Source organism: Astatotilapia calliptera, chromosome 13, assembly GCF_900246225.1.
Source record: "Astatotilapia calliptera chromosome 13, fAstCal1.2, whole genome shotgun sequence".
Taxonomy (NCBI): Eukaryota; Metazoa; Chordata; class Actinopteri; order Cichliformes; family Cichlidae; genus Astatotilapia; species Astatotilapia calliptera.
The window spans coordinates 20,643,476-20,655,849 of NC_039314.1; the positions used below are offsets into that span (position 1 = coordinate 20,643,476).

Genomic DNA, 12,374 nt, shown 5'->3' on the forward strand with positions numbered 1-12,374 from the left:
AAATTGTGCTCCAATTTTTCTGCCCTTGTCATACTGTTCTTCTTTATTTAAGCTATTGTCATAGGCTGTGTAATGTCTTGACTACTGTGACACAACAATCACCAAACTTCTGGGATCGATAAAGTCTGTCTCACATCTTATTTCTGATGATATGTTTGGGTTTGTGATTCAGTTATCTCGCAGATAAACCACCTAAGCACTTAATTCTCGCGATACTTGGCTTATTAGCCGGCACAGACGCACGGGGTGTTGGGATGAGATGATGAGAGAGCTCCACAGGGAAGGAAAACAAGACACAGAACTGAAACCGTTAAAATCGAAAACGGGAGAACGAGACGAGACGGTAGGGAGTGCGCGCGCGCGCGTGTGTGTGAGAATGTGGGTGGGGGGATGGGGACATAACAGAAATGGGGTTGCCGTTTCCCTGAGTGACGTCACCGGTTTTCCTCACCAGAGTCAAAACAACCGTTGGCTGCGGTAAACGAAAGCTCCGCGGAAATCCGTTTGATGTGTCTGCAAACGATTATTTCTGCATCGGCTCGTAACGTGAACCGACGACGGTTTCTTAGCTTACTTAGCTTGCAGTCCCAGGATAGCTTAGCGTTCCTCACTTAAGAAGCGTGGAAAAAAATAATTAATAACCCGAGCCGTCCTGTCAACAGCAGGTGCAAGGGGGATACCACACACCACCACCTCTACCGCACCTGCGGCTACAGGTAATACTGTTAGCTAGCCACACTGTTGTGACAGTAAACACGGCACGAGCAACGCTAAAGCTAGTAATATAATGCCTCGTGATAACATTAGCGAGGTGTGTTTGACCGCTCACATGGGAAAACTGAGGCGGGGGATAAAAAGTAGTGTTTTTAAACGTTTATCGTGCGTGCAGTTTTCTGCCTGCGTGTGATATGCGTCAGTTGTTTCAAATCACCGTGACGCAGGTATTGCAGTGGTGGTACCTGTGTGTCTTAATCAATCATATTCATCCTACCTGCTGGATACATCACTGCAGTTTGAGGCAGCAGTATATCGGGATGATTTGCATGTACGCGGTATGCAGAGAAACGGCAGACTAGGCCTGGCTCGATTTGCCTACACAAGTTACGGCAAGTAATTAAGAGGGTGTGCCACACTCGTAGATAATCCAGTTGATAATAATGGGAATAGTGCTGGTTGAATTAGTAAACAATATGTGTTGCAAATTTTTACTTTTGGAGCCTGATATTTGGATTATAATCGATTTAGGAGCCCAAGCAGAATAGAAATTAGAGGAAACCTGCTTACCAATTTTTATTGATTCTTATTTTCTTTTTAAGAATTGTATCAGAACAAAATATTATCTTCATGTCAAAGAGATCATTACAAAAATCCCCAAACTGCAATAAGGCTACAGAATCTTCTCTCTCTCTCAAAAAAAAAAAAAAAAAAAAAAAAAAAAATGCTTTGCTGCTGGAAAGATGTACAGATAATAAACTGAAAATGAGTTGCTTTTACCCACCTTTAACTTACCCTATGAAAGAAAAGTAGGTGCCCCAGATTTATGTAACATGACAAAGGGTAGGCACTTGTATTATTTACCTAATGTTTGTAACTTCACCCTTTTCTCTTTTATTACTCATTTTTATAATTTTCTTCAAAAGTGCTTTGATTCTTTGCTCATACTGATTCTGCTGGCTCTGAGCTTGCAATAGGTCATATGGGAGGCTGACCATCCGATCACTGGTTTTGAGCTGAGAAGACTGGCAATTGACCGATTTGGTGCCTGGCCGGTCAGTTGGCGCATGTCTAATACAAATGCTTAATTTAAACAACTTAGGTCAATTAATTAGGCCCAAACTGATTATAATTGTTCAATTTAATGTAATCCTTTGGTTTGTTTCTTTCCATATACTTCTCCTTAATGTAAATAGGGAATATACTTTTCCTTTTCACCAAAATGTCAGTTTACAACCTTAAAGGCTCCCCTGCAATGGTTTTTTTTAAATGCAAACTCTCAAGAAACTTAGAGCAAAACAAAACGCATATCTGATCAAATGCACAGAGATACTGAGTGGCGATAAGGTAACCACCGCGGCATATTCATTACTTTGGTTTTGAACATAATAGCCTCTGTTTAGTATGTGTATTGCAACACTCAACATTAAATATTGACCCACTTTTTAACTGTAGTATATATTTTTTTAATTGTTTGATTTAATAGTTTCTTTACATAAAGTCTGAAAAATGGTTAGTACATGAATTCTAATGAAAAGGAAAAATTAATTTATAGAGCACTTTTCTGCTCTTGCTTGTAGTGTAGATAGAACAAAGTGTTTGTAGTGTAAAGCACTTCAATGACCAGTTGAAGTGCTTTACACTACAAGCACTTTGTTCTATCTACTTAAGCACTTTATCTAACTTACATCCCCACCTCCAGCCAATTTGGATCCAGCAATTAACCTAACAAACATATCTTTAGACTTTGGGAGGACGAACATGCGATCTCAGTACAGGAAGACACCATCTGACCAGAGGTTCAAACGAGGGATGTATCAATAATAGTAAAAAATAATAATAATATTTCATTAATGGAAAAATTAAGTCTATACATTTCTATAATAGGCAGAATCCAGCATATGTGAACATTGAGGTTATGCATGCATATAAATAACATACCAATACCATAATCCAGTAATGACATAAAATTTCAAGCAACAAGTCTTGCACATTGCAACGCCCACCCACCCTCAAACCTTTCCATTATAACAAAGCATAGAGCGGGGGCTGGACTGGGTGACACTGAATCCACCTTTAGTTACGATAAAATAGGCCAAGGCTGCTGGGGCCTTCCCAGGATGCACTAACATCACTCACTATGTCTTTTTATACCACTCTGCATTTAATCATTCGTTAGTATTATCTCTGCATGTCTTTTGTCCTGTCTTCCTCTCATCACCCATAACCAGTTGTAGCAGATGGCTGCCCCTCCCTGAGCCGGCTTCTGCTGGAGGTTTCTTCCTGTTAAAAGGGCATTTTTCTTTCCCAGTGTTGCCAACTGCTTGCTCACAGGGGGTCGTTTGATTGTTTTCTTTGTATTATTGTAGGGTTTTTACCGTACAATTTAAAGTGCCTCAAGGTGACTGTTTTTATTATTTGGTGCTATAAAAATAAAATTGAGTTAAATTGAACTGAACAAGTCTTATTGTTGATTCTAAAGTAGAAACCTAGTTTCAGTTTTAAGTTTTCTCACCAGTTGCTGAAGTGAGGAGTAAACGAGAGAGTCATAAGTACATATATAGAGAAAGTTTTAGTGCATCAAATGCATCTGTCCAGCACCTTTTGTTGCTAGGCTACACAAGGCTTCTCAAGTTTTTCTCCTTTGCTGTTATTTGCAGAGCTGATATTTTAAGTCCCATTCCTTCTGATTTCAGTTGGTTAGTGAAAGAAGATAGAAGTGACCTTGACAAGTTCCTAAACTGAACTGTTTTGAACAAAGAACGCAACAAAAATCAAAAAACACTTGTGTACCAAGGCCAGTTTTGGGTCTAGGACTTTTAGCACTGTGAACACTCAGCTTGATAGGATTTGTATAGAAAATAAAGCACAGATCTAGACACAAACATTTAATCTCATGTGTTCACTTTCTAGTTAAATTCACTTTCATTTAATAATAACAAATAAATAACAGTTACATTACATTCCACATCTCAGGCTTTTCATACAAAGGAAGAACTTACATTTCAGAAACTCTGATAACCATCCTCAGCATGTTTGCTTGATGCAAAAGATTAAGCACTTGTACAACAATTGACTAATCATTTTATTTTTAATTTTATTTTCCGTCTCTTCTAATGAAAGCAGCACTTCATACAGAAGCATCAGTGTAGTGTGCTTACCTGTGTATTGGCAGTGTTCGCCATCGAATGTACCCTCGCATCATTAAATGCTTATGAAGAGAAGAAAATAGACTTCAACCCTAAGTAGCATGTGAAGGCAGCTTCATTGATTAAAATAGAAGCGAATTTCTCATATCAGATCCGGATTAAACAGACCATCTAAGGGGGGGGGACAACAACACCTAAAGCACTTTCTGTGTTAACAGAGTGTAACACTTGAGGTCCTGCCAAAGGCTGGCTTTCATTTAGGAATTTAGATTGTGGATTTGCTGCTGTGGATGTCAGCCAGAGTTTTCATGAGGCCAGTGTTGTGGGTGAGGAAGGGTGATGAAAGGTGAATTGAGGTGAGGTGTACTGTCCTGACCTGAGTTTGATGGGAATGTTCTACCTTTTAGAGCTGATTACATATAGAATTAGCTAAAGAATAGTGATAGCTTGCGACGTCAGTGTATATCTCCTTTTGTAGATGACTTGTTCTGTAGAGCTACACCAGTAATGGTGCATATTTTAGTCTTATATATTTGTATATCGTGTACTGGTGCTTTGCTTAGAGTACAGTAGACTCTCTTCCACTTAGGCTTCAGTTTCTATCGTAGTAGTGCAAAAAAATCTACTTGCAGACATTCTTCCTTATTACTGTTTAAATTTATATCAATTAGTGATATAACTTTTTCTGTCTTAATACCTTAGGTATCTGTTGATATTGAGTACAGATTAACACCAGAGTTAAATTAATAAACTATATTCCTTACTGTGGGTAAGAGACTGGGAATCAGTTCAACATGCTTGACTTACACAGTCTCATTTGATATCATCTTCCAGTCAGCTGAACAGAGAGACCAGTGCTGTTTGGCTAGCTTATATGAATTTTTATGTTTTTATGTTTTTGTTATGAGTTATGGATCGGTGAACTTTCTTTCCAACTATACTGAAGTAAACCAGTCCTTATTACACACACTTGAAGAGTAGTATGTATACCTCAACTCACAATTATTTATTTTGGTCTTAGTCTTTACAGTATTTTCACAATCAGAAGAGATAAGTGGTGAAACAACAGCTCGGATGCCAGCTAGTAATTCAGCAATGAACGAATTTGCCTGTGCAGAGACTAGCTGCACAGACCCATGAATTGGGATGTGTGTTGCCAGGTTTTGCTGCCAGATGGTTGAAGTTCTATGTAGTGTGTGGTTGTGTGTATGAAGACTGTGTTTCATAGACAGTCTGGCAACTTGGGCAACATAAGAGGAACACAAAACTTGCTGATTTTTTTTTTAGTAGAAAGTTTGCGGGTCATGCCAAATACAGAAGTTTGCCAGGAGAGTCTTGAAATATTAGAGAACCTGGGGAAAAAACCTGTTTGCAGGTATGCTTGTTAGTATGTTACAAGAAAGATATTTAGCTTTCTTTCCTTGAACAGTGGTTGGAAAATGCTGGTGTCTGAAATGTGATCTGTTTTTTTGTTTTTTTTAAATAAAATACAACAAAGATTAAATTGTTTAAGGCAGACCTGTGGATTTGGATTTGGGTCTGTTTCTTACCTTTGCAATATTAAGAGACATGAGTGGGGATTTGAGCAGTGTAGATAGCTTAACTTGTGTAAGAACTGGCATTGCTTGTATTAGTCTTCGTCAAGCTGAAAGTGTTCCAGTTCAAAGTTAAAGCAGATGGAGCTTATAAAGTGTTGAAATTATTCCACTTTCATCACAATTTCAGAGTAAATTATGGGGGAATTCATCAAGTATTCTGTAGTTCTCAGTTGTAGCAAAGACTGTTAAAAGAGAAACACAGAGCTCTCAAGCAACCCTCAATGTCCCTGGAAGAAGTATAATTCTGGGGACAAAAAGCAATTTAAAGCTTTATTCTGGGGTGGAACTTACTGGTGATTATAGAGATGCAATTTATATGTCCCCGTAAATGAACTGACAATAAACTTAATTCAGATAATGCTTTATATCAATTGCCCAAATATGTGCTGAGAGGTGTTGTATAGTTACAACACCTTGTAAGTATAGTTCTTCTAGTTACATTGAGTTCAAAATCCCATACTGTGCTCTATGTACTCAATATCATGGTTCAACAAACTTAAGAGTGAATCTCAGTTGTTTTTATCCTTTTGGATGCACTTCTAAGCTTGTCTTAGTTAAGTCACTCTTTCAGAAATGCATTTCCATGGTAACACTACTTAAATTATGGATAGACAAATTAAAAATGGAAAAATTGTATATTTGCTTTAAATCCCAGTTTACTCGTCCATCAATATCACTACATTGCATTGTGGAGTATACATGCCAATGTAGTGTCTTGTGCTTGCAAACTATAATATTCCCTTCATATTGAGATTGCTCATATACTGAAAAAATATTTTAAATTTATATATTAAATTTTTTTACTAAGTAGTAAGTTTGTTTATTATTTTGAACGCACATTGTTTTCTATAGGTGTGGCAACTGATGCTCTTGGATACACTATCTCAAAATTATAGTGAGAACATCACTTCTGCAAAACAAAGTAAATAATAAAAACAGGGTTCTGCTGTTATGTAACACATATTCGTTGAATGCTGCCACTCGCTATGTGTCTGCCTCCACTGAGTCTTTTTCTCTTTTCTTAAAGTTTCTTTTCCTTATTTGTATTTTTTTGTCTTTGTTGTTGCCTCTGAAATGAAAGGGCATGAAATAAATGTTGTCTGGCAGGTGCTTCCCCTGGCATGGTTGGTTCATCATTGCAGTACATGTCACCATAGCAACAGCCACCCTAGTGACAAGGGGTTGCCACTGTCTGGACATTCCTCTCCTCTCCTCACTTCAACTCTCCTCAACTCAACTCAGTCCAGGCTATGCTTCACAGATTAAGGTTGAAGCTAACCAAAGCTTTATTGAATAACAAGCTTAATCCAAAATTGTATAGTGTCTATAAAAAGAATGTTATCCCCTTGGATGTAATTACTAGGGCTGAAAGTCATTTATTTTTCTCTTCTAAAGTAGTGCCATTATGATAGTCTTTATGCCTCAGTTTCACAAATATCAACTGGATTTCAAGAACGAGGTCTCTTTCTGTTGAACAAAAGGACACAAAAGGAACCATCTGAATAAGTAATATTGTAAATTAAATGTTTGATTTTTGTCTTCTGTAACACAAGCACCTTATCTTATGGTGTCAATTTGATTGATTTTAATTTTTAGACATTTCAGAAATAGACATTTAAGAACTAGAAAAAAGTATGATGAATAAATTCCAAACATTAAAACTACAGCAAGAGATGTTCCCATAGGGTTAATATATTTGCCAACAAAATTAATAGGTTAGATGTGCTGGGGTAAAAAATTGACTATTTAACTAGTCTAAAAATAAGAGAGCACACACACTTTATGTGCATTTAAGTTGTTTGAAAACAAAAATGTATTTCTTTATAATCAGATAATCAAATCTTATTTCTAAGTTTGCTGAAATATGTGGCAATTCGACACTAAAGTGGCCGATGTTTACTGTGTTAGCGTAAGCACCCTACTTTCTTACAGGTTAGCATCCGTGCACCTTTGCAGAACACGGTTGAGTGGTCTTTGCCATTTTGCTCTGGCACAGCCTCTTACTGATTTAGATCAAAGTAGTGCAGAACCATGATGTGATATTTACAACTTCAGGGCAGGACAGTAGCCATCGTAGGTGGCTGCCTAAAATCTTAAAACCAACAGTTGGCTGGTGATGTACCTGTATAAAATGTGAATATGCTGACTAGAAACTCCAGTTTAATTGTATAGTTGATTAGTTGATTGATTAGTTGCTCACATACCTAATTACATTGTATTTGGATGGTAAAATATTAAACATCCTCAAATCCAAGGTCATTTTCAGGTATTATCAAAGGTGCAAAAATGTACATTATTGATTGTTTTCAATAATTAAACAAAATAACGGCATAAAACAGGTGCTATAATTTCTTAAATCCAAAGTGTTGAACAAAAAGTTATCATTTTGACATTTGAGACATATGACATGTTTGAAATGTGAAAGTAGATATCCTCCTGTTGATTAAATGAATCTCTGAGCTTTGATTACCAACAAACCTAAATGTGATGAACTAGTCTGCATTTGTTCATTTGCTCGCTGACTAGTCACGACTCTGCTGCTTCAAAATGTATTAAAAAAAAGAAAGAAAAGAAAAATCCCTGTGTCACCTACTAGGGTGTGTGCGCATCTGTGGGTCTATTCCAGCATTCGCTCTGACGCTGCAGACCCCACAAGTGTCTGCAGCATTGCAGACAGTAGCTGATCTGAATACTGATTTCCAGCTAGATAGCATTGACTACTAGCCTAGCTCCCGTGGTGCTGATCTTCATTCAAGCTGAGCAGCGTAGTGTCGTTGCGGGGTTTTGTAATACAGTGTAGTAGGGTGCATCTGAGGTGAACGCAGCAGCTATGCAGAGAGACAAAGAGAGGGGAGGGAGAGCAGGAGTGAGACGACAGAGAGGTGCAGAGATTTGCAGAGAGAAAGGGAGCGTGAGAGCATCCCTAACTGCCGTTGTTGCTATTTATAACCAAGCCCTACTCCACAGTCCTGAGAAGCTCTCTCACCTCCCACATACGTTCAAATCAGCCCACACATACCCACACACACACACATTGAAAAAAATTATTTGATATACAGAAATACATTGAAGGCAGAGCGCTAGATTGGCTTATGTATGGTGCACAACCTGCTAACCAGGACAGACATATCTGTGAATGAATGAGTTCTTTAGCTCTGGGATTTTGGTTTGGCAGTCAGTGTCAGGTTTTTTTTTTTTTTTGGCTTCATTGACAGTTCTGTAATAATTCATCTTGTTTATCAGAGAGAGTGTTGCGTGGATAAAAAGAGGAACTGGGTGTATGATTGGGTGGAGAGAGAAGGAGAGGAAGCAGCCCTCCCAATAACTAGTTGTTTGTCTTGTCAGAAAAGGACTTATGACAGGAAGAGGGGACCAGCAAGAGAGGAAGAAAAATAAACCCATCTCTACCTTTTTCTGTATTATTATTTTTCTCTCCTTTCACTTCCTTACAGGCTGAGTCACTGCTGGTGAGGAGGAAGGTCTGGAGAGGGAACGAGAGAGGAGGTGGTGGAGGAGGAGGGGGAGAAGAAGAAGAAGGAGAAGAAGTAGGGAGGGAGCTGAGGAGATAAGCCACAACAGGAAGCAAGTCGACACACACGTACAATATACATACACACCGCGTGTTTGTGTGTGTGTGTCTAAGAGAGAGGCTGCGCGAACGAGAGGGTGAACGGGAAAGGAAGGGAGGGAGAGTGACGCGGAGGCTGGGAGAGCCGGCCCCCCTCCTCTCCTCTCCTCCTCCTCTCCCTCTCTTTCTCTCCTCCTCTCCTCTCCTCCCCTCCTCCCTCTCTCTCTCTCAGTGGAGCAGGCGTGCAGCGGCATCAGACTCGGCGTGAAGGAACCATGAGCGATGTCACCATCGTTAGAGAGGGATGGCTCCAGAAACGGGGTAAGTACATCCAGTACCTCTCTTCTTCTTCTACACCCCTCCCCTGTGCTTCTGCCTCCTCTCTTCTTCTTTTCCTCTGCCTCTTGTCTAGACTGAGGGCCTGGCTGTGCCTTTCCACATGTGCTGGTGGGAGGATGTGAGTGTTGCGATTGTGTGTGTGTCTGTGTATGAGTGATAACATGGATGTCTGATTATGTAGTATGAGACTGTACATGAGTGTGTGTGTCTTTGTATATTATAAGCTTGCCTGGCTGTGTTTGCTAAGCCACTATATGCCCCTCTCAAGTTGTGACTGAAAGGACTGTGCATGGGTATGTGCTTAAATTTGTATGCACAAGTGTATATATGTGTGCACTTAACAACATCTACTGGGCTAGTGTGTAGTGTTCTTTTTCTGTTTTGTTTTTTTTTTTGTTTTTTTTTATGCCAGTGTCTCTGCTTGTCTGAAATCCAGTTAGTTCTGTCTCTCTGCGGTGTTATTGAAAACAGAAGTTTTAAGTTCATAGCGTGGTGTCATTGGGAGTCATATGATGTGGGGTTGAGGGGATAGTTGGGGTGGAGTCAGGGTGTGTGTGTGTGTGTGGTGGGGGGGTTCACTGACAGCACATCCTGTTTATAGCAAAATGAATGAGAAATGGGAAAATTTTGCAATAGCTGAAGAACATGTGGCAAAAAATAGTACTTCCCTGTCCTCAAACATTCACAGCTTATGCTCACTCAGTGGTAGTCACAACACAAAAGAAGGCATTTGTAGCAAGGCCAGACTGGGCAGAATTGGCCAAGAAAGTGCTATAGAGTAGCTCTGTGATGAATGCATCACTGACTGGTAGACACTTCAGGACTTTTTTTTTTGTTTTTCTCCTAAACCACAATTTCATGGGGTCGTGTGTCTGCCTGAGGGATACGACTAAGTGTATGTGAATGTCTTTTAGAAGGAGTGCTTCAGGGGTAGAACAAGGGGATTTCCAGTCTTTTAGGCCAATGAGCAGCATCCTCTTGACTGTGATGCTGTTTTAGGAATGTGTAACAGAAACTCTTGAACAGGAAGTGACATGGGTACATAACAGACAGCAGGTTTCTGGGTATTGTAGGCTCAGCCTACAGCACAGCAGGAGTATATGCTGCTCCTACTACATGGACTGGATTATCGCTCTCTCACTGTGTCAGACACTCAAAAACAATCTGTATTACGGTAGTAAAAAAGAGGGGCAAATCGTTGTCAATATACGCCAACATGCCAGTATGATTCTCAGACAGTCGTCTGTGCATATTAAGAGGAACACATCGCCCCCAGTCACGACGCAGCAATACTAGTGCTTGCAGTGAGAGGGAGAGAGAGATAGAGGTTAGGGAGGAAAGAAGGGGTGTTTGTTTGTGTCAGGAATATGAATGTTTGTCTGCATCATATGCTAAATCTTTCTCTGTGTTTGTGTGTGGAGTGAAGCAAGGTCAGGGTGCTGACTCACTGTCCAGGTCGTGATACAGCAGACACTGCAGTCTTAGTCATTAAACAGCTTTATGCTGAAATAAAATGGCAAGATAGGCCAATGCAGAAAGTTAAACTTCCACATACACAAAACTTTGTGCTAATATGATTGCATTCAGTTGTGCTCTCACTGTCTGGAAGAGCCTGTACTTTCTAACTCTTCTAACGTCTTTTTGTTTTGAACTGAGTGACAGTGACAATAGACACAGAGACTAAAACACTGAACCTCTGGAGTTTTAGAATCTCTCTGTATAAAGGAATGAGGCTCTTAAGTGCCTTTGAAAACCTCTAGTTAAAAAAATTGTAAAAACAGTTTTCCTGTTTTTGTTCTAGTCAGTATGAGAGCAATACCTAAATAACTGCTGGGTTTGTGTATAGTTTCTGCTTAGATGAGTACTGATGTGTTTGTCTTCCTGTTACTAATTCAGTCTTGTTTGTGTATTCCATAATTCAGGTTGTATTTTTGGTAATCTTGTAATTGATCATTTTAGTTTAATTTTATTCTCTCAGTTCAGGTCTACAGCAGCTGTTAAGTATGTAGTTCCAATATGGTAAAATCTTGCTATCAAAAACAACTTGATGTTAATTAGTTGGAAAAACTCTGCTTGCGTACAGAAATTTTCTTTTAATAATAAGCAGGTTGGTTGAATATTTTGGTTGTTGTTTTATTTGGTCTGATTGCTGATAGCTCAGGCTTGGTTCAGATATAAAAGAGCTTTATAAAGACTGTTGTTTGTACGTTTGCTGATGATATAACTGTTCTAAAGTTGTAGATATGTATGTCCATTGGATAAATAAAACGGACAGTTTTGTCTTCTTTTAATTTAACCAGATTAGCTAAAAGACAACTATGATAAGAAATGTCTGATTTTTATTTATTGTTTTATGCTACTCTTTCCTCTGCTTATAAATTAGAAATGATTGATTAGGAGAAAGCATTTACCCTTCAAAATATCAGTGACGGTCATGACTTCTTGCTCATGGACTTCGAAGGGACTATGTGTACCTGTGAGTTTATTTGACAAGTTGGTGTCTGTATACACTTATTTCTGTAGCTTATATCTGTATATGTATGCCCAACTGCACCAACCTCAGTCAACCTTTTTAACCTGTACTGTAACTATATCAGAGCTTCAGGATGCATCCTTACTTTCCGTATTGCCTTTCTACTTCAAACAATGAGACCAATTTGAAATACAAAGTGTTTCATAAACACTGAGTAAAAGATCCATAAGACATGAAAGAAATGCACAAGAGATCGCATAAAATAAAGCGTAATGAAATGTAAATGTAATAAAAGCATAAAGTTACGCAAAGTTAAGATGAATTATCTTTGTAATCTTGCAACCCAGAGATAAGCATCAAGAGCTTTACCTCTACAAAAACAGAGTGCACCATGTCCTTAGATGACCGAGCCTTTGAATGCTTACTCGCTCACTACCACAATGATGATTTCCTTCCTCCTTTCATTGAATCAGAGTGGGGAGTGCATTTGGCTGCATTATGTCTTTATCAATGGAAGTAAAAAAAACAGTGGA

The 12,374-nt window shown here is 38.9% G+C and overlaps 1 protein-coding gene across 2 annotated transcripts in view; it reads left to right on the forward strand.

Moving 5' to 3' along the window:
- Positions 1 to 210: 210 nt before the first annotated feature.
- akt3a (v-akt murine thymoma viral oncogene homolog 3a) overlaps positions 211 to 12,374 on the forward strand; it is a 55,384-nt gene continuing 43,220 nt past the window's right edge. The window contains exons 1-3 of one of the 2 annotated variants that reach the window (XM_026190100.1): positions 211 to 343; positions 663 to 716; positions 8,914 to 9,350. In XM_026190100.1, the coding sequence (XP_026045885.1) occupies positions 9,305 to 9,350 (46 nt within the window). In that variant the 5' untranslated portion in view covers positions 211 to 343; positions 663 to 716; positions 8,914 to 9,304. The remainder of the gene's footprint in view (positions 344 to 662; positions 717 to 8,913; positions 9,351 to 12,374) is intronic. The other variant, XM_026190101.1, reaches the window with a different exon arrangement.